The 23334-nt window shown below is 34.1% G+C and overlaps 3 protein-coding genes across 4 annotated transcripts; 1 reads left to right on the top strand and 2 right to left on the bottom strand.

Annotated features, from left to right (window-relative positions):
- The first annotated feature begins 7077 nt into the window (after positions 1-7077).
- LOC141667732 (phototropic-responsive NPH3 family protein NPY1) lies at positions 7078-12817 on the top strand. Of its 2 annotated transcripts, XM_074474338.1 has the most exons (5): positions 7078-7343; positions 7779-7891; positions 9421-9490; positions 9991-11175; positions 11879-12817. In XM_074474338.1, the coding sequence occupies exons 2-5, from the start codon at positions 7833-7835 to the stop codon at positions 12419-12421; spliced, it is 1857 nt and encodes a 618-aa protein (XP_074330439.1). In that variant the 5' UTR covers positions 7078-7343; positions 7779-7832; the 3' UTR covers positions 12422-12817. The 2 variants fall into 2 exon arrangements, with proteins under 2 accessions (XP_074330439.1, XP_074330440.1); XM_074474339.1 differs by lacking the exon at positions 7078-7343 and having other exon boundaries at positions 7407-7891.
- Positions 12818-12958: 141 nt separating this feature from the next.
- Positions 12959-13548, bottom strand: LOC141667733 (uncharacterized). Its single transcript, XM_074474340.1, has one exon. The coding sequence runs from the start codon at positions 13412-13414 to the stop codon at positions 13103-13105; it is 312 nt and encodes a 103-aa protein (XP_074330441.1). The 5' UTR covers positions 13415-13548; the 3' UTR covers positions 12959-13102.
- An 888-nt stretch (positions 13549-14436) lies between these two features.
- LOC141668174 (uncharacterized) lies at positions 14437-18040 on the bottom strand. Its single transcript, XM_074474901.1, has 6 exons — positions 17720-18040; positions 17587-17642; positions 17177-17231; positions 16672-16752; positions 16352-16585; positions 14437-14781 (listed from the first exon to the last, which is right to left on the bottom strand). The coding sequence occupies exons 1-5, from the start codon at positions 17907-17909 to the stop codon at positions 16356-16358; spliced, it is 612 nt and encodes a 203-aa protein (XP_074331002.1). The 5' UTR covers positions 17910-18040; the 3' UTR covers positions 14437-14781; positions 16352-16355.
- Positions 18041-23334: the final 5294 nt, after the last annotated feature.

A 23334-nucleotide genomic window follows, 5' to 3' on the forward strand; every position in this document is an offset into this window, starting at 1 on the left:
CAATTGCACTTGTGTTATCACAGAAAATGGTAATTCTGTCCACTTGTAGATCATAGTCCAACAATTGGTTTTTCATCCACAAAATCTGTGCACAGCAACTACCAGTAGCAATATATTCAGCTTCAACTGTAGAAGTAGAAACTGAATTTTGTTTTTCCCTAAACCAGGACACAAGCTTGTTTCCTAGAAATTGACAAGTTCATGTTGTGCTTTTTCTGTCTATTCTACAACCTGCATTATTTGTATTTTAATAACCAGTTAGATCAAAATCAGAATCTCTAGTGTACCAAATGCCAAGTTTTGGTGTTTCCTTGAGATATCTGAAAATTCTCTTAATAGCTACTAAGTGATATTCTCTAAGATCAGCCTGAAATCTAGCACAAAGACAGGTAGCAAACATTATATCTAGCCTACTAGTTGTTAAGTATAGAAGTGAGCCAACCATGCCCCTATAGCTTGAAATATCCACAGACTTTTCAGTAGTGTTTAATTCAAGTTTAGTTGCAGTGGCCATGGGAGTTTTTGCAGCTGTGCAATCCATTAGATCAAACTTCTTTAAAAGATCATAAATATATTTAGTTTGACTAGTGAATATTTCATCACTAACTTGCTTAACTTGTAAACCAAGAAAGTAAGTTAGTTCTCCTATCATACTCATTTCATACTTACTTTGCATTAATTTGGCAAACTTTTTGCAAAGTTTTTCATCTGTAGAGCCAAATATAATATCATCTACATAAATTTGAACACGTATACTAAAGCCATTGACATTTCTTAAGAATAAAGTTTTATCAACAGTACCTCTTGTGAAGTGATTTTCCAAAAGAAACTTTGATAAAGTGTCATACCAGGCTCTAGGTGCTTGCTTCAATCCATAAAGTGCTTTTAAAAGATAGTAGACATATTCTGGAAAATTTGGATCTTCAAAACTAGGAGGTTGACTGACATAGACTTCCTCCTCCAAATCTCCATTCAGAAAGGCACTTTCGACATCTATTTGATAGACCTTGAAATTGGCATGAGCTGCATAGGCTAAGAAAATTCTGATGGCTTTAAGTCTTGCAACAGGAGCAAAAGTTTCATCAAAATCTATTCCTTCTTGTTGACAGTAGCCCTTAGCAACCAATCTAGCTTTGTTCCTGACCACTATGCCATTTTATCCATCTTGTTGTTTCTGAATACCCACTTGGTGTCAATTGGATTCTTTCCTTTAAGTTTGGGTACCAGCTTCCATACCTTATTCCTTTCAAATTGGTTTAGCTCCTCCTGCATAGCTAAAATCCAATCAGGATCCAACAAAGCTTCTTCTACCTTCTTTGGTTCTTCCTTAGAAAGGAAGCTGTTATATAGACATTCTTCTTTAGTTGTTTTCCTTGTTTGAGCTCTAGAAGATGCATCACCAATGATGAGCTCAAAAGGGTGATCTTTAGTCCATTTTCTTTGTTGAGGTAGATTAGCTCTAGATAAAGAGGCATCATTGTTGTCTTGATGTGTGACTGGGTTTTGATTATGAGAAACTCCCCCATAATTTGTGAATCTTTGATTTGAGAAAGGGGTACTTTCTGTAGGTGATCTATTCTGACTCTCAGCTTCTCTCACTGTTCTGACGGATGATGCACTTTGTATCTCAACGGATGAAGCTGATTGTCTCCCGACGGATAAGGCAGATTGTCTCCCGACGGATGAAGCATTTTGTAACTCGACAGATGTTGAATTATGTGCTTTATTAGTTGTAGATTTTTCTGCATTATCCTTAGCCAATGTCTCTTGATCACTTTCATCAACACTGTCATCACTAACCATCTCCACATTATCAAACTTGAGGCTTTCATGAAAATCTCCATCTTGTAGTCCTTCAATCTTTTTATCATCAAACACGACATGTACTGATTCCATAACAATGTTGGTTCTTAGATTGTAGACTCTATATGCTTTTCCCACAGCATATCCAACAAAAATTCCTTCATCTACTTTAACATCAAACTTTCCATGTTGATCAATTTGATTCCTTAAGATATAACATTTGCAGCCAAAGACATGAAGAAAATTTAGAGTTGGCTTCCTATTCTTGAATAATTTGTAGGATTTCATGCACTTTGCTTGATTAACCAAAGAGATATTCTGAGTGTAGCGGACAATATTCACGGATTCAGCCCAAAAATATGTTGGTAACTTTGATTCTTCAAGCATTGTCCTTGCAGCTTCAATAAGAGATGTGTTCTTCCTTTCCACTTCTCCATTTTGTTGTGGAGTTCTTGCTGCAGAAAACTCATGCATAATCCCATTCTCTTCATAAAATGATCTCATCACAGAATTCTTGAACTCAGTTCCATTATCACTCTTGATTCTTTTTACTTTAAAGTCAGGATGATTGTTGACTTGCCTTATGTGATTAATGATGATTTCACTAGCTTCATCTCTGGACTTTAGAAAATATGTCCAAGAGAACTTTGAGAAATCATCCACAATTACTAGGCAAAATCTTTTTCTTGAGATGGACAATATATTGACTAGTCCAAATAAATCCATATGCAACAGTTACAAAGGTTCTTCAATTGTTGAATCAAGCTTCCTTCTGAATGATGTTTTGATCTGCTTTCCTTTCTGGAAGGCATCACACAATCCATCTTTAGTAAACTCCACTTGAGGAATACCTCTAACCAGTTCTTTCTTGACAAGTTCATTCATGGTCTTGAAGTTTAGATGTGACAGCTTCTTGTGCCATTACCAACTTTCATCTTGACTTGCTTTACTGAGAAGACAAGTTACTGATTCTGCATTTGATGAGTTAAAATCAACTAAGTACATATTTTCTTTTCTCACTCCAGTGAGAACCACTTTGTTGCTCTTTTTATTTGTCACAACACAGGCTTCTGAATTGAAAGTAACTGAGTTGCCTTTATCACAAAGATGGCTGATACTCAACAAATTATGTTTGAGACCATCCACTAGGGCAGCCTCTTCAATGATGACATTATTTTTTGAAATCAAGCCATATCCCACAGTATAACCTTTGCTATCATCTCCAAAAGTAATATTTGGGCCAACTTTTTCCTTGAACTCAGTGAGCAGGGTAGAATCTCCAGTCATGTGCCTTGAGCAACCACTATCCAGATACCAAAGATTCTTTCTTTTTCCCTGCACACATCAAAATCAAATCAAGTTGATTTTGGTACCCAAGTTTCCTTGGGTCCTGCCTTGTTAGCTTTTTTCTTTGGTTTCTTAGGTTTGATCTCATTTGACTTGGGAATTTTTGATTCATCCGTAGTCATTTGAGTTGGACCTTTGAAACCAGTCATTAGAACAGAATTATCATGCACATTTTGATTAACAAGAAAATGCATGTTATTTGTAAACATGTTATTCCAGTAAGACATGCTAAGTGGCATTTGAGGCATATTAAATATAGCATAATAAGGATTAGGTGCAAATGGCATATTAGCAAATTGTGCATTCATATTCTGAGTAGACATAGAATTCATAGGCATGGTAGTCATGTTGGGAAAAGAAGAGGGTGTAGACATGTGAGTAGGCATAGCAAGTTTGTAATTAACAGACAAGTGATTAACACTACCACACTTAACACATATTTTTCTTGGTGCATATTTATCAGGTGTGTAGTTGTTATGTTTGTTAATTCCTACTTTCTCATTATTATTATTTTTCTTTTTAGTTTATGTTTTAACCTCAATCTTTTCTAATCTGTCATTCAATTGCTTGAGAGACAAATGACCAACATTTACTTTCTTTTCTTTTCTGGCCTGACTTGATTTTCCTGGAATAAAATTCTTAGAAACTGATCCATATTTATCATTCAACTTAGCCAGCTTAGTTTTGCTAAATGGTTTACTCACAGCCGACGAATGTGGCTCCTTGTCACTCGACGGATAATCCTTTTGATTATCCGACGGATGATTTTCATCATTCGTCGAGTCCACATCTGTAAATAATCCTTCAACCAAATTGGACTCAAGCTTCTCTTTACTCCTCTTCCAGGATGCATCACAAAAGGACTCAATACCTTGAACTTTAGTGATTTGAGCATGAACATCTCTAGATGATTTCCATGCCTTAATCACTTCTTGTTCTCGTTCAAGCTGCTTCTTTAAAATCTCTTCTTTCTTTAAGGACTCAGTTAATTCATCCTTAGCAATCTTACACTCAATTCTCAATTTCTCAAATTCAATAAGCTGAGACTCTAACACATTATTCCTCTCACTTAAAAATAAATTGTTTTCTTTAATTTTAGCATTTTCCTTAGTGAGGGACTTAAGTGTAACACGCAGGTGATATAATTTTGTGGACATGTCATTTATTGCATCATTACACTCAGCTTTAGATAAATGTGCTAGGTTAGTGTCGATTACCTGATTGCTTGAAGAACTTGTTTCTGTTTCATCAGATTTGGCCATTAGGGCTAGATTGACATAACTTGTTTCTTCATCTTCATCCAATCCATTTACAGCCCAATCATTATCCTGTGTGATGAAAGCCCTTTCCTTTTGTTTGAACAACTCAAAGTATTTATGTTTATAATCAACAGGCTCAAACTTCTTTTTGCTGGAATCAGACTTTCTACATTCACTGGCAAAATGACCCGCCAAGCCACATTTGAAACACTTGAATTTTGACTTATCAACCATGTTTATGTTTGGCTTAGCTGCTCCAAATTTTTTCTTGAATTTGAGCTTGGAAAATCTTCTGGATAAGAATGCTAGATGTTCATCAATATCATCTATGTCATCTTGGTTCAATTGATCTTCATTTTCAGCTACCAACCCTTTACCCTTGCTTTCACATACCATTGATGTAGACTCAACAGCTTCTACCTTCATCTCTTTCTCCTTCTCTAACTCAGCAACCAGTTCTATGGACCCTCATTTATTCCTTCCTTTCTCCCTCCTTTCATCTTACTCTATTTCAAGCTCAAGCTCATTGGTTTTCAGGATGCCATACAGTCTCTCCAAGGTGAACTCCTTGTAATCCTGTGAATTTCTCAATGAGACTGTCATTGGCTTCCACTCCTTTGGAAGAGATCTGAGGAACTTGAGATTAGAGTCTTTTGTTTGATAGACTCTTCCATACAACTTTAGAGCATTTAGTAGCTTTTGAAATCTACTAAATATATCAGTAAGAGACTCACCATCTTCACAGTGGAAATGCTCATATTGTTGAATCAGTAGATGCATCTTGTTCTCCCTAACTTGCTCAGTACCATCACAAATAATCTGAATTGTGTCCCAAACCATTTTGGCTATTTTACAGTTAATGATGTTATCAAACATATCACTATCAATTCCATTGAACAGTATATTCATGGCCTTCTTATCCTTACTGACTTGCTCAATATCAGGGTCTGTCCATTCATGCCTAGGTTTTGGAACAGATGGCTTATTGCCAGTTGCAGCTCTCATTGGTACATGATGACCTCTCTCTATGTAGTCCACATAAGCCTCATCTTGGGAAATAAGATGTAGGTGCATCTTCACCTTCCAATGGTGATAGTTGTCTTTGTCCAGAAATGGAATCTTTACTCCAACATCCTTTTTGTTCATCTTGTTGTTTGTTGTGATATTTATACTCTTTGTTCTTCAAGAGCTTGCTCTGATACCAATTGTTATTCCCTAACAATACAACAAGAATTACAGAAGGGGGTTGAATGTAATTCTGGCTACTTTTTCAAATTTAAAGAATGTTCTAACTTGATAAATATAACAATGTTTGATTAACAGTGGTGTGGAATAAAGAGAGATAGAAATCAAAGCACTAAGTAATAAAAGTACAAGCTTTTAAAACTTTCCGGTGAATTTGAAAGTATCCACCAGAGATATATATATATCTCAAATTGAGAACTCTGTGAAGTTTTGAATAGCTCACAGCTGCTTACAAGTTTGAACAACTAAAACTACAGAGAAATACTTACAGAATACAACTTGATATGTTTATCTGAAAATAAGCTTGCTTAGTTAATTGTTATACTTGCTACATTTGGTTTATATATCACCAAGTTTACATGACAGTAAGACAAGACAATAAAACAAAACATATCTAGTCTAACTCCATGTTGCTTCACTACTCTATTCCAACATCTTTAAATATCTTCACATTAGCGTGGAAATGGTAATGCTTCTTTGTTCTCAAATTCCTGCTTAACAGGCTGACACATTCCTTTTGCAAACACCCAACGCATGTGACTGTGTTGTCACTGTCAACAACTATTTGAATTTGATCAACCGTCGGGACTATGTTTGTCATCCGCCGGGAGCTATGTTGATCATCCGTCGGGAGTCTTGTAGATCATTCATCGGGAGTCTATCTGCCACTTGTCTCTATTTCACTTATACAGAATTACAAGACATCTCATATTTACAATTAGTCAACCTATTCTGCATATTAATCTAGTAGTCAACATGACTTAGAGAACCATACACAATCTACTTGACTAAAACATGTTGTTTGCAGAAATGTGCTACAAAACTTATTTGTTACATAAGATACTCACTCGATGGATGTTAATCTGTCATCTGTCGGGACTATAAAGTTCATTCGTCGGGGCTATATTAGATCATCCGTCGAGTGTTACAAAATTCACTAAGTTAAATCTTCTAAGGTGTTTTGTTTAACTTATCATCAAGTTCATAACATATTTCTAAAAGATATACAAAAAAAATCTAGAAAACGACCTGTGCTCGCACAATTTATTATGCTAGTTTTATTTAAAATAACAACAATAGGGATAAAAAAAGTACTCCCTCCGTCCTCCCAAATGTCCAAATGTTTACATTTGGGTTGGACACATGGTTTAAGAAAAATGATAAAGTAGTGATAGAAAGTTAAAAAACGAGTAAAGTAGTGAGACCGATTAATATTATAGGTATAAAGCGGGTATAGTGGAGAAAATTAATAAATATATTTATTTTTTATATTATAAAATTTTTACTATTTTTAATTTTTTTTTTAAATTTAAACAATGGGAAGAGATATCTAAAAAAAGTTTAAATAAATGGGAGGGTGAGGGAATACTAAATGTGATAAATAGTTTACACGACACCCTCTCACCATACCATACCTGTTTCCTCAAACTGCTTTTTGCTGGCAAAAATCAGAAGGGAGAAGGTACAGGGAGACAATTTTTCCTGTATAAATCTGCTACATCATCATTAATCCTCTCTCTCTCTATTACAACAACATGTACAACATACATTACATACATTATTTTAACACACAAGTACACTTGCAAGAACCAAATATATTAAACTAAAATAAAAGATCTCGAGATTCCCACCTCACTCCTATGAGCGAGATCTTCCCGGATCAGAAGGATTAAAGGCAAAGGCGGCGAGGTAATTAATACCACCCCCTCCCTTTTTCATATCTTTTCTTGCTACAGAAAAAATACACAGTTGTGTGTGTTTATTTTTCAAGATTTCTTAGCTGGAGTTTCTTTGGGTTGTTGAATATTTCATTCATTATCATCAATGTGAATCATTAATTCTTTACTTAAATTCAGCTCGTTTCTCGAGGTGGGGTTGTTAAATTTTGCTGGTGGGGTGGGAGAGAGATTTAAGAGCAGGCACAGATTTTTGATTATACTCTTGCTTGTTTCTTTGTGTGTTGGTGTGGAGTCAAGAGTATATGTTTCTTTGTTTTTGTGTTTCATAGTAGTGTATGTATTTCTGAGCGGGAGAGAGAGAGAGAGCATTTTGTCTTTATTTCTTCTTACTCTTACAAGTTACTTAAGTTGTGGGAAAAGGGTAGTTATTTGTTTTTGTTCTTAGGAAGAAAGAAGATATACAAGAACTATACAGAGGGGTTGCATTTTTTTGGCCAATATGAAGTTTATGAAGCTGGGTTCTAAACCTGATGCATTTTATGCTGAAGGCAACTCCAGGTATATATATTTCATTCTGTAATGTTTTTTATCCACTGTATATTCCTCTCTGCAGATCTTATGACTAGTGTTCAGTTTGACAGTTTGATAACTTTCTTTTTCCAAACTTGCTTATTTTCTGTCTGCATGTCAACTATTTCATCATTTTTGCTGCCCAGAAATCAGAATATGTGTTTGACCATGCAACCCTCTTTCAAGTTCTTGTTTTCCAGCAGATATCTTGTTGCAAGATGTTTACTTTGTTAACAATAGTTGTCTATGTCTATATATGTGGAGTGGACTAATCTGGTAAAAATCTTCCAGGTGTAGAGCCTGAAGTCTTGTATAATTTTGAAATTGATATTTCAATAGTAGTTGTGTATGTCTATGTTCATGTGTTTTTACTATATTTACTATCTATCCAGATTTCTTTACTATTGGGGTTGGTACTAGAAAGGCTGGGGTTTATACAAGAGTGGCTGGGAAATGAGACCACTCTAGCAGTGGTCCAGGTCTTGAGCTACCTTCAATTTGCTTGGATGGTGGTCCTCTCAACAATAATCTTTAAATGGGACTTTCTACCTTTAGATTCATCAATAGAAGCTTACCTGCCTAGAGAAACACTTTAGTTTAGAATTTAATTTTAACAATAGTAACTTTTTGGTGATGATCCTTTTGTCACTTGCATTATGGTCCTTGTAGAGTTATTAATTTTTACATAAAAGGGCTTTGGTTAGTTTCTTAGCTTTTAATACATTTAATGATACACCACCTTTTCTGGGTGATTTTATTTCCCACCTTGGCTGGAAAATTCATTTTCGTGGTCTGACCGATGTTTACCAGGAGCATTTGACGGATTAGTAATTCTCATTCGTGGATACGCTTTTTTAGACTTAATCTCGAATGAGGCCTTGTCCTAAAATTATATTGGATACCTACAGAGGTCCTCTACAATTAAATACTAGTATATGATTACTAGAAGTCCATGGGTTGGTAGGTTCAGTAGGATTTAAAATGGTTGCTGGTTCATTTTGATGAGAAACTCCAGATGGTAGCTCCCCCATCCCCGCCTTCTCCTCTATGTGCATGTGTGTGTTCAGATTGTCCCTTACTAATTGAGTCATGTGGAAAACAACTTTGCACATTCTAAGCTCAAGTACTAGTTAGCGAAAGTGTGTAAAGGTTTTAAGATCATTTTCATGATCAGCTCAGCATGACGTTTCAATAAATTTTTGAGAATGATTTACCCCATTAAACTGGTTATTTATAGATTTCTGAAACCATTTGCTAACATAGCACATCCAATAGTTTGTATAACTGGGAACTCCTGCAAAGCCCAAAACTTATGTTGGATTCAGTGTCTGTTAACAAGGCTAATGTGTTATCTGCTACCTAGTTTATCTACAATGGCTAAATATTATATTTATGTTCATTTTAAATAAAACATGTACTTTAAAATTTGTTTTTAAAATAAAATACGAGTGCAACTCCTTGGCTCTGAAAGATTGTATTTGTCTTTCCTTTTATTTTCCATATGTTTAATCGTGCAGGTATGTCTCCTCTGATTTGGCAACAGATGTTACAATCGTCGTTGGTGAAGTGAAGTTTTACTTGCACAAGGTAATATATGTAGTATGTAGCAATGTCATATAGAGTAAAATAGATGTGTTATACTCAAATCTGGATGTTCAGATGTCAATCAAGGTGGGTATTATGTAGGACCCCGCTGCTCTCTTGTTGGATAACAAGCTTGCATACTTCTAATTCATTATTTTTAGAATTTATAATATCAATTTCTTCCAGTAAATTATTATCTATCGTCCTATATTTGTATTTATCTATGTTCCGGTTGCCAAAATCTGTGAGTAGATCTTCTATTACATTTTCTGGTTGATACCCAGTAACCTACTAACCTTCTAGTTCATTTTTTGCTATGATAACTTTGAACCATGGTTACCTTTGACAGCTAAAACGTGCCATATAAAAGTTTTCTCTTTAACCTTGTATTGTACACATGTTGCTGCTTGGGATATTTTTTGAAGTCCATTTCTATATTAAATATTTGCCTATTCATTTTTAGATGTAATGCATTAATCATTTTTTTGCATTTTTCCCTTCAGTTTCCTCTCTTGTCAAAGAGCAATCAATTGCAGAAACTGGTATCTAATGCAAGTGAGGTGGATTCAAATGAAATTCAGTTACCTGATTTTCCTGGTGGTTCAAAAACCTTTGAGATTTGTGCCAAGTTTTGTTACGGGATGACAGTCATCCTCGCTCCGTACAATGTAGTTGCTGCCCGTTGTGGGGCTGAGTACCTGGAAATGACTGAAGACGTTGACAGGGGAAACCTTATTTCAAAAATTGAGATATTCCTAAATTCCAGTGTTTTCCGCAGCTGGAAAGATTCTATAATTGTTCTGCAAACCACTGCATCCCTTTTACCATGGTCTGAAGAACTGAAGGTGGTTGGGAGATGCGTGGACTCTATTGCATCTAAGACTTCTGTGGATCCATCAAGCATAAAATGGTCCTATACATATAACAGAAAATTAACCCTGTCTGATGAGATAATTGAAGACTCAATGAAAGTCAAGGATAGGTATGCATCCGTTCCAAAGGATTGGTGGATTGAAGATATATGTGAACTGGATATTAGTCTCTATAGGCGGGTTATGATTGCTGTCAAGTCAAAGGGAAGAATGGATGCTGATGTTATTGGAGAGGCCTTAAAGACATACGCAATTAGATGGTTGCCAGATTCAGTGGAGGCTTTGTTGTCTGACGTGCACCAAAAGAGGAACAAGTCTTTAGTAGAAACAATAATATGTTTATTGCCTTCAGACAAGGGTGTTGGTTGTTCCTGTAGTTTTCTGTTGAAATTATTGAAAGTTGCTATTCTGATTGGTGCAGAAGCTTCATCAAGGGAAGAGCTAATGGAGAGGATCGGCTTGAAGCTGGATGAGGCTACTGCTAGTGATCTTCTGATCTCGGCACAGTCCACATCCACACAAGATACTAAATATGATGTTGACCTAGTGCAGTGCCTTGTCCGTAGATTCATGATGCATGAGAATATTGGTCAAGACTCGAATATAGACGCAAAGAATGAGAAGAACGCAGATGATTTTGTGTTGGGGCATGGACCCTTACTTAATGTTGGCAAACTGATAGATAGGTATCTTGCTGAAATTGCCACTGATCCAAAGCTCACTCTTTCCTGTTTTTTGGACTTGTCACAGTCCATCCCTGAGGCAGCCAGACCAATTCATGATGGATTGTATTGGGCTATTGACATCTATCTGAAGGTACATTTTTGAGTTACAGATTATTATTCTTGACTGGTCATGAAAACTATTATGATATCCAAATTCCATGCAGTTCTTTAGTTCTGGCTAGTTACTGGTGCTAGAAATATTACCATGTTATCTGTTGCAATTATATACAAATCTAATACTAAAATTATTTTTAACTTTGGACCAAATTTAAGTATTGTTGAAAATTGAAATATATGTGACAACTTCTCTAGTATGTCAGGATTTTAGAAGAAAACTATTTGATCTATTCATGACTGACAATGTTGAATCTTCATAATGGAGATGGGTGAAATTGCTGACCCGCTGCCAACCCCCCCAAAAGCCCTATTAATATGGGAAATGACGGAGACGGGAATAATAACATTATCCACCTCAATATTTGTAGAAGTAATTAACGTGTATATTTTTATACTACTTTTAATGTGTTTTGAGTATTAAAAAGATGGTCTGGTTTATTTTATAAATTCTTATACTGTCAAGTGCTTGAAAAATGCTAAAAAGAAAGTTACGGAAGTGAAATGATTCAAATAGGACAAAAACAGGTGGTACTGAGGGCCTGTGGCATTTTAAAATTGTGGGGACATTTTTCCTAATGTTATCTTTATAAACTTCAAAGAATGTATCATCAAATGGTCTTGAAAAGAAAAGTGATTGGTTTTTTGAAATGATGATCAATGGTGTGTGATGTACTCAGGAGCACCCAATCTTGACAAAAGCTGAAAGGAAGAAATTATGCATTGCGATGAATGTCAAGAAATTGACTGCAAATGCATCCATGCATGCAGCACAGAATGAACGACTCCCGCTCCGTGTTGTGGTACAGGTCCTGTTTTTTGAGCAGGCTAGGACAGCTGCGATGGTCCAAAATACTAACAGTAGTGGCAGTCTGGAAGTGTCACGCTCCACAACCAACACTGATGAAGATTTAGAGAAATCTGAGCCACAGCCCATGACCCTACAGAAACAAATGAGTCAGCTGAGAACCACCAGCAAAGACTTTCAGAAAAATGGTAAGCTGATTAAAGAAGGTAGTAAACACAAGAGTGCGATACAGTTGCTTCCATCCCGGTCAAGGAGAATTTTTGATAAGTTGTGGGTTGTCGGTAAAGGGAATGGAATATGTGAGAGCAAGAACTCCGAGACATCTGGTAGTTCACACAGTCCGACATCGATGATCCACGGAGAGGTCAAGATATCCCCTTCAACAACTAGAGATAGAAGGCATTCAATATCCTAAGGTATAGAGTATTTAGAGGTTATATTTTGAAGTAATATAATATAAGAATGCTCAGACATTACATGCAAGTGTAAAAAGCCGTAGGATCTGATTCAAGAACCGTAGTAGACTCTGAGTAGGTTTATTAAACTTAAGTGTAGTGCCCATGATCAGTGTCATTGTTTTATTCAATCCTTGCTTTTAGATTACATACAATTCTGATTGATGTTTTGGTACCCGCTCTTTAATCTTCTTTTTCTTTTTTTGCTAAATGTAGAGAGTATCATGATCAGCAACCTAGCCAAATGTATCCTCAGTAAAAACACCCAACAAAGTGGATGCATTTGATAGTTGGTTTCTTTACTTTGAATCTTGTTAAAAGTGACCCCTAAATTTTAAAATATTTTAAAACTGATGATAAATACTTTTTAAAAATTTTACACTTGATCTTTACTACAGAGTTAACACTGGTTGTGGATTTTTCACACAAGTGAAAGGATCTGCAGGTTCTGTAGAAGAGAGGAGAGCGATAAAGAAGGAAGAAAGAAAGTAGAAATCTGTAAAACAAGAAGTCTTGAATAGCAAAATATCAAAGTAGAGATAACACAGAAATGAGGATGAAACGAAAGCATATCGAGATTACATAAAACAATTCAAGCAGAAAACTATTTCCTAGCACCGGTGCTTCCGGAAACACTAGTACTAGGAGGAGGCAGTAGTGTTCCTGGGATGAGTATCTTCCACAGAACCAACACCAGCAGCAACTTTAGCAACATCCCCAGCAGAGGCCTCAGGCTTCTTCTTAGTATACAAAGTTGCATAGCCAATAACACCAACTATAAGTAAACCACCAACAGCCATGGCATAAGGACTGTACGGCAAGTTACGACGCTGGTGAAGAACCCCACCAGGGTTCTGCCCTGGAGGCCTTTTAGAAGCCTCAACTCCGGCCTTTTTCATTTCTTCTGGACTCATCTTGTGTGTGTCTGCCATCTTTCTCCACTCTTCTCCCATTCCTTTTTGTGTGTGATTTGTTTCTTGCCCAAGTTTTTCTGTTCTTGTTTCTTGTAGCTCTCAAATTTCATTCATTTTTTTTAAGGATGTCAAGTGAAGTAAAATGTTGACACGTTTTGGAGGATTGAGTTGCTGCATTGTTTTTTCGACATCTGTTACTTGCGCCTGTTATTTTCATGCCACGCGTTCTTTTTATGTTCTCCTTTCCTTGGTACATCAATACTTCTTTCTAAACGTTTCTTTTTATAAATACTATACTTCATTTTGTTTGATTTTTTATGATTAAATTAACCCAATTTTAAAAGTAAATTAATTTTTATTATTTTAAAAAACTTAAAAATATATATTAAAATTAATTACATGTGCTTTCTAATTTTTATAATTTTATTATTACATACTATACAATTTTTTTATTTAAAATTGGGACAATTTGACTACGAAAAATCAAACTTGACAGGTAAAAACGGAGAGAGTAATTTTAATTTAACTTTATAGAAATTTTAAAAATCAAAATATTAGATTTTTTAGACATCACTCTAATTATTTAATAACATCCAAAACAAAATTTAAAATTTTAATTTGAAGTAATGTTAATGCACTTTAAAATGTGTCAAAAAAAAGGCGAACCACATATAAAAAAGTAAATTGCTATATTTGTTTAGTGGTTGGAAACTTTTATGAAATTTATAAAAGCTGATCGGTTTTTTTACTTGTCCTGAAACAATATATTTAAAATGTAAAACCTTCACTTTAAAATCACATAAACATTCGAACCTTTTCGCAGAAGAAATTAGTAAAACCAGCCTAAAATTTTTATGTGCGCTAGGAGATTTTAGAATACAGACAGTCAAAAAATTACAAATTGATTATAGCATATATTTCATTTTGTTCCTCTACAGCAAATAGAAATGTTTAATAAAGTTAAAATTTCCTGATTTTTAAATATAAAACATATACAGCTTTCAACCCCCAAACATGTCCAATCTTTTGGCGCTTGAACACCGAGTAAAACAAGTTATATCTAAACTCAAAAGAAGTACTTTCCCTTGTAGTAGTATCTTCTAAGTCCAACCAAGTTCAATCAGAAACACAAACTAAGTTCAAGCAGAAACCCAAAATTTATAGAAAGTATTACACAGCTCTGATTAATGTCGCCATTATTCAAAAGACAAAAACCCAAAACATTACTACTGGCATATTAACTCATGGATATATGACGGACCAGGATGAGGGCTATTTAAGAAAATTTTAACATTGGGCTATACAAACAGACGCATTCATATACTTAAAAGTACAATCCTCGGCCTGAAAATTCGTATTCACCGCAGAGTACAGTATGATGCTTCCCGCACAATAACTGCAAGATCCTGCAGAAGAAGATCCAGGCACAAATTATATGTCTATTGCAAAAGAACAGAACAAAATTTGCAGATGGTGAAGATTTATGATCTAAGTTGATGTTGGGGGAGTCCACTAAATATAACAAAATATTTACAAATGAGCACAAAGATGATAATCTAGGTTCAAATCCAGGTTATAATGACCATAACCAGTTATCTTTCCCCAGAGTTGAAAACATATGAAGTATTTGTGTAAGCAAACCATCAGCTATACTAAATTTATTTATATCTTTCCCATGAGTTGAAAAAATATGAAGTATTATGTGTAAACCATCAGCTATACAAAATTAATTTATCCATCTCAACAGTTCAGTCCTTTTCCACGATGCAGTTGCCACTCACTGACTAAGGTAAGATATGCATTTTACATCCAACATACCGCTGCAATTGCATCAGTTACCTGTCTCAGTGCCATATATTACAGATTTGTTAATTAGTAATATCACTGGTAGAAACCTATATCAGTATAGCCCCTAATAGCAAACAGTTTGATTCCTTCAATACCTTCTCAGCATCCAAATGGTCTGTACGCGTTTTGCTATCAGGGAGAACAAGACACAAGAATGTCCATCAGTTCTCCACAATTGTCAATAAATTAAAAGGTACGCAATCTTTATTGTTATAAGGTCCCGGATCCAACCAATGAGAATACTGTTGAACTAGCAACGCTGGAAAAATGTACACCCAAAAAGGGAAAAGAACTCTCGAAATAATTTTACTATTCAAATTAACTGTATATTATGAATAAATCAAATGTCATTCTGTTTGCCCTCAACAAATAGCTGAACACAAAGGCACACATAATTAACTAGAGCGCACATTTAAGCACAAAGGAGAGAAATACACTAATGTACAATTTTAAAAAATAATAATGAAATAATTATAAAGTATGTTCAATGAAATTTGATCCTCAGACATGTATCTTATAGGGCACGCTAGAATAGAAACTACATGTTTAAATATAAAATAATAAAAAATAACAGGGTATAACGCCTGGTTTTGTATTATGGCTGAACGCTGACACAACCATCAACTCCATGTAGGTACAAAAAACAAACAGGCAACAACCCGTCTTTTATCCGAGTCTCGGGTGGAATGACTGATTTAAATAGATATAGAGTTTAATAAAAATTCCTACATGGGATTTATTAAGCTGACAGTGACTAGTAGAGTAACCAGGAGATAGGGACAAGGGTGATGCCGTGACAGGTCTCTCTATCAAGGAAGTCTGACTTGATGTAATGTCAATGAAACATGCATCCCATACCCCACAATGGTTAGAGCTCTATTCAGTTTCCTGTAACTATAAGTATACAACACTATGCATCAAAATAAGAAAGAAATCCAATTATAGCATGTCGCGCTCAAACAACTATCTAACAAAAGAATAAGAGTTAAAAGGAAACAAGAATATCAAAAATTGGACATCAAGAAGCCTATCTTTTGAATACAGTAAATGAAAACTGTCAACACAGGCAATATATCCAGCAACAAATTTATTAGATGGAACACAAAAGGGAAAAAAGACAAGATGTACCAGACTACTTCTCTTCTGAATCCTGAGATTGCGGAGGTTGTAGAGGCCCCTTGAAACCGCCGTTATTCTCACCGAGGAGCTCACGAGCTGCTTTATTAAGAAATTCCTGAGCCGCAGTTTGAACCGACTTTCTCTCACCAGATGCACACTTTCTCTTTTTATTAAAATGTGTTTCCAAATACTTAAGTTTTGAACCCTCCCCTCTACTAATTTCCCTCATTCCTTGCCTCTGCTCTGAAATTAAATTAAAATATACAGTTCTCAAATTAAGTCAACAATAAAACTGAATAAAATTAAACACCCGCGGATTAGCTAAATACCTGGCGTAAGATCAGGCAAAGAATGTTCAATAAAGCGGGTTGCTGCCTGGGCATTTATGGTAGCAGAAGGTCGCAGTGGAGCTTCAAAAAATAAGAGAAATCACTTACGCAAAGTAAAACTATAATTTCCAGTTGTTCAAAACCTATGATAAATTAAAGCACCTTGTTGTAAGTTGAAGCATAAGAACTTTCTCAAGGCTTTTTAACTTAGTTTTACATGGAGAGAATGGTGATTTCTTAAACTTAATTTTGTGAGCTGGTAAAGGAAAACAATGGCATGTTCCTATATGGATAAAGTGTTCAAATATTGTTTTATTGTTTTGAAAGTAGTATCAGAATAGATGAAAATCCGCTAAGCCCATTTTAATTTCTAAGATTTCCTACATCCTGCTTAAAAATTACTACTTAAAATGAGGTCACATATACTCTAGTATTTCATTTTGACTTGAATAAAATGCCAACCATCTCCATTTATAAAACTGGCAACAAAGCATATACGGTATACCTTTACTCATATATATAAATCTCTCCAGCTTTTCTTGGTACAAGCTCAACCTCTCCTACATAAAAAATTGACAAAACAATCATGATTGACGCGTCAAATGTGAAAGCCCAATTTTTAACAAGATCAAAGAACAAAAATGGCCCCAAACACAATTGTGGATTTATCAATGAAATTAGAGTTGGCAAGAAAAAAATAACTATATTATGACATTTTTAACTAATTTAATCAACAAGGATATTATAAACCCGAAATCACAAGGCAACCATAAAATCTACTTATTTTCGACAAAACAACTTCCACAACAAGAACATCAAAGATTCATCAGCAATACATACTCACACAAAAATCAGACAAATACCCATGACTTAAACCCTGAAACAAAAAAGACCCAGATGATAAAAACCACATACCAGCTCAGTTTTAACAGGATGGTCATCTGGGTGCACACCTTTACACCTCAACTTCACTGAAAACGAATCAATTCACACATATCAAACAATATAAAAAAGACCCATGAAACTAAAATCAAGAAAAGAAACATACAAGCAAAGAGAACAGTGGTGGCTTTAGCAAGCAAGAGGAGAGATTGAGCACGTTCAAGAGGGTCTAATTGAGCAAGATAAGTGGGAGTGCACTGATCCAAGAACTCTGGGAACTGAGTTCTCACATCTTCGATGTTTTTTAGAGTTCTGTTTACTGCTTCCATTACTGATTCAGGCACTACTCCCTCCATGTTTTACAAATGGGTGTTCTTGAAGATGTATGTATTTATGGTTAATATATGGGTTTTTGTTGTCAAGCGCTCGTGTTTTGTCGCCGTCAGCTCAAAATTTGGGACTTTTTTGATTGTGAAAGCCGACGAGCAAGAGAAAATACTCACCGTTGCAAAAATGTAAATTTCCAATTTTTATCCTTTCGAAATATATGACCATTCGATTTTTATGATTATTTATTTATCACTACAGATTATTTTTTCAGTCGTAGGCTTATTATATTTAAAATTTATGTATTAGATATTATTGAAATATAAAAATATATCCAATTTTTGTTCAAATAGTGTGTGTTTTAAAGGACTAATTATCAAGCATATTTCAAACTCGAAATCTACAAAGTATGCGAAAAAACATTGCGGCCAAAAGATATATATGCGAGGTTCTCAAAGCATGTAAGATGTGTAAAGTTCTCAATATGTGCAAGATTTACAATATATATAAGGTTTGCAAAATCTAAAAATTTCACAATATTACAAAATTCATAAAGTCTACGGTTTACAAATATCAGAAGAAATTCAACATGACATGTTATTTTTAGTGTACGACATGACACGTTATGCAAGACAAAATCAACAATGCACAATAACTAACACGTACAATAAAATTGATACAAATATGTGATCCGAACATCATTACAAAACGCAACTGATATAAGTTTAACGACCCCAACCAAGATTCTTATTTATAGTTTTATCCCTTCGTATGGACCAGTCATGTGCGGCCTATAGATACTCCCAATCACTTAAATGAAATGGTTCACACTTCACATATTTATCACACTCTCGCTACATTGAATTTTCTGATAGATTTTGCTATATATTTTCTCTGCTTTCTCTTTTTATATAAATGAATACATATCTTATATTTTTATTATAATTCTTTCTTACCGGACGTTTATTTTCATGCCGGAGGTGCTTGCAGGGACATAACCCCTCATTGGCATTTTCGTTTGAGGGAGTCTGGAGGCGGCTCTGACAAAGTTTAGACGATACTTGCAAAGCTCAAAAAGCCCGAAAAGCCCAACAAGATGAACAAGGTTGACAAAATCAACAAGGTTGACAAAATCAACAAGGTTGTTAGTTATAGAGGCATGCATAATAATTTCTTGAACAAGCCTATCTAATTGTGTAGTCACTTAATTGTACGATCTTCATATCCAATTAAATCTCATTCGATAAATGGAAAATTGGAACAATTTCTATACTTTTCTAAAGTATAAATGTTTGGACTATTTCTGAAAGAAGATCTCTGATCATGCCTTGGGAATCAAGAAGGACATCAAATAAAAGATGTGCTAGAAGGAATCAAATTTTCACCAAGTATGTTGTGCAAAACATACTTTTACATAACAATACTAGGTCAATTTGACAATCTCAAGATCTATTTAGTTGACTTGTAATCTTATGTATTTTGTAATAATGTTCTTGAGTTTGTAAAACTGATAAGTAAACTAGACTTGAGTATTTTTCAGTAAACGACCAACAAGTTAGGAATAAATTTATGGAAGAAGATCAAGTTTGATCATGTCTCGAAATGATGATATACTACTTCGTGGAGAATATTGTGGATTGAAAAATGTTTTAAATCAAATGTCAAGAAGTCACATATCAAACAATGTTGATATGTCTATCGAGAAGTCAGAATAACTTGTAGAGAAGTCACTCTACTTGTAGAGATGTCATTATACTTGTAGAGAAGTCATTTTACTTGTAGAGATGTCATTCTACTTGTAGATAAGTCCAAGGCATGTAGAGATGTAGAGATATCGACAAGTCAAAACTGCATGTAAAGAAGTAGAGATGTTGACGAGTCAAAACTGCATGTAGAGAAGTTGAGATTTCGACAAGTCAAAACTGTATTTAGAGAAGTGGAGATGTTGACAAGCCAAATTGCATATAGAGAACTTGAGATATCGATAAGTCATTATGTTAGGAATATGTTGTAGGCTTGATGATAATTTAACAAAACACTCTAAGTAGATAAGATAAATGATTTTGTAACCATCAATTGATGGAGTAGCTTGTATTAAACAAGTTTGTAGCACAATTCTGTATGCAACAAGAAGCTTAGAAGCTTAGAAGTTGTAGTGAATTATGAGTCATGTTGACTACTAGAAAGATATACAAAATAGGTTGGCTAATTATAAATAGAAAATACCTTGTAATTTTGTATAAGTGAAAGAGTGTCAACTGCTAAGGAATTCATCATCAACGGATAAACTTAAAGCTTCAACGGATGACTCAAGACACTTTCAACGGATAATCCACTAGAGACTCAACGGATAACTGAAGTGAAGTATCAACGGATAACATATTCAAATGACAGTTGAAAGTGACTTGACAGTCACATGTGTTGATTGTATACAAAAAGAATGTGGCAACATGTTTGCAGGTTTTAGAGAACAAAGAAACGTAACTGAAGATATTCAAAGGTGTTGGATAGAGAAATGAAGTAACATGTGAATAAACCTAGATTCTTGTTTTTACTGTTTGTCTTATTCATATGTAACTTGGTAGTATATAAACCAAGCGTAGAAAGTGTTTATTAGTGATCGAACAAGTGAACAATAGGAGTTGAACAGAGAAATAGATAAAACTACATCTATTAGGAATTCTCTCTGTTCATCTTTGTAAAACACTTGTAAGCAACCGTATGTATTCTTGCATCACAGAGTTCTCGAATTCGTATATATCTCTGGTGAAAAGTTCAATCCACCAGAAAGTTTTTAAACTGTCTTGTTTAATTACTTTGTATTTGATTACTTGAAATCTTTTAATCCGCATTACTGCATATTAATTCACAACTATATATATATATATATTCAAAAGAGATTTTAAATTTTTAAAAGAAACCAGAATTCCATTCAACCCCCCTTCTATAATTTTGTTGTTAGATTGTTAGGGATTAACAATTGGTATTAGAGCAAGCTCTTGACACACTAAGTTAAAGATTAAAACAAACTAACAACATGAGTAGTAAGGATGTTGGAGTGAAGATCCCACTTTTGAATAAAGACAACTATTATCACTGGAAAGTGAAGATGCACCTGCATCTACTCTCTCAAGATGTAAGGTATGTTGACTACATAGAGAAATGACCTCATGTTCCTCGCAGAGATACAACAGATGTTGAAGGAGCTGTTGGAAATGAGCAAACAGTCCCAAAGCCAAAGTCAGAATGGACAGATGAAGACATTGAGCAAGTTCATAAAAATAAAAAGGCCATGAATATTCTATTCAATGATCTTGATGGAGATATGTTTGACAATGTTATCAACTGCAATACTGCCAAGAAAATTTGGGACCAAATCCAAATACTGTAATATCCGGGATATATCGTGTAACTATTTTTCTCAATAAATAAATATTTTGTATTTATTATATGAATTTTGGTGAATAATCTGTTAAGTGATATCTGTGTTTGGATGTTTAAATGTGATAAAATTTGAGTATTTTAATTTTTTACATGTCCAAAATAAAGTATAGATAATTTTGACATTTTCCTATTAATTTTATGCTGTTATATGATTTTATAAATAATTTATAAATTTGATAAATTATTTTTCCGAGTATTTATAAACTATTTTGTATAATCGGGAACCGTCTGAATTCAACCATTTTTGAATTTTTACAACCCGGAAGTCTCGGTAAAAATCCTTTTTAACCCAATTGGAATATTCCGAGCCTTTTCCATATTTTGACTTTTTCAATCCGGAGTACGATTTTACCTGTGTGGGTCCCGGCACAAAATTTCCGATACAACATTTGTTTCGGTAAATCGATAAAACCCATATTTTCGAGAAACGGGATATTTTGATTAAACTATTATATTATCTTCTCGTAATTCGTGTAACCAAAGCGCTGAGACCAAGTCTGCATTTACAAAAAGCCTGGTTTTGATAATTATCCCAAAACCGGTACCGAATTGTATAAGTTTTATTAATACTTAGCGATTAAGTATTTTATTTTTATATCCGATATGATCCAACGGGGTACCAATATTCCGTAAATATAAATAGCCCTCACCGTATTTTATTTTGTACAGATAATCATTTACAAACAGTAAAAATATATAATTTTCAAAGAAAAACCCTAAATTCATTGTGTTTTTAGAATCAAACTGCAATTTGAAGGTGTTATTGATATCAGATTTTGGAGTTCTAGTTCTCAAAATAAAGGTCTTGGAAAGTACTATTAGATTCTACCATCCATGCTACTCCATAATCAACCAGTATTTTCCTATAATTTTATTTAAATTTGAATAATTTTGGATTAAATTATAAATTTTTGATTTTGATGTTGTTTGTATAATTTGATGATTACATGTTGTAGATCATTTGATTCTGATTATTTTTGTATATAATATGTTGAATTTGGAGTTCAATAACATGTCCAAATCTGTGTTTGATTTTCGAATTACAAAATTAGGGTTTATAACTCGTATGAATGTTTTCAATTAAAAATTAGGGCATTTGATCTAGGGGTTATTAGGTTGATTGATTGATACAAACGTGTAGAGCTTGGAAAGAGGAATCGATTGGTAATGGTCTCATGAACAGACGATACCGGAGTTGGGCTGACCGGAGAAAAGAAGATCTCACCGGCCGACGAGATTTCTTTAAACATTTCCGGCCAACTCTGGGGTATTTGATTGATTGAGTTACATGGTTAGATTCTTGGTGTCCTATAGATGATATCTGGAGGTGGAGGTGGCGGTGGTGTGACTATACTTGGATCGTGTTCTCCGGCGAGACATGGCCGTTTTCCGGCGAGCCCTGTAATTTTTGCAGTTTAGTACATGTTCTTTTGAAAAAAGAAACAGTTTAGTCCCTGTACTTTGTAAAACTTGCAACAATAGGATTCATGTTTTAAAATTATTTAAAAATCATATTTTTTTATTTATTTTAATTTCAGAAATTCGTTTTTAATTATTAAAAAATCCAATAATCATTATTTTAATTCAAAAATAAATATGAATTATTTAGTTAATTAATTTTAGTTAATAATTAATTATTTAATTTCTCTATTAATTTAAATATTAATTGATTAATTGATTATTAATTAATTTTAATTGATAATTTAATTAGATTTAATTATTTCTTTTGATTTAAAAAATTTCAAAATATAGTTTCGAGCTTTAAAATATTATTTTAAATTGTTTTCAAGACTAGATAATTATTATAAAATGATTTTAAAGTCAGATTCGGGTATTCGAAACCTGTTAATTGCTTATAAATGATTCATCGACCCGTTTTAATTCCGAAAAATGTTAAAATCCATATAAAATACCTGGAAAATCATATTGTTATTCCCAGTGGACTAACAATGAGATTTACAGAAGGGGGGTTGAATGTAAATCTCAAAACTTTTTCAAGTTTTGAGCAGT

Source organism: Apium graveolens, chromosome 6, assembly GCF_009905375.1.
Source record: "Apium graveolens cultivar Ventura chromosome 6, ASM990537v1, whole genome shotgun sequence".
Taxonomy (NCBI): domain Eukaryota; kingdom Viridiplantae; phylum Streptophyta; class Magnoliopsida; order Apiales; family Apiaceae; genus Apium; species Apium graveolens.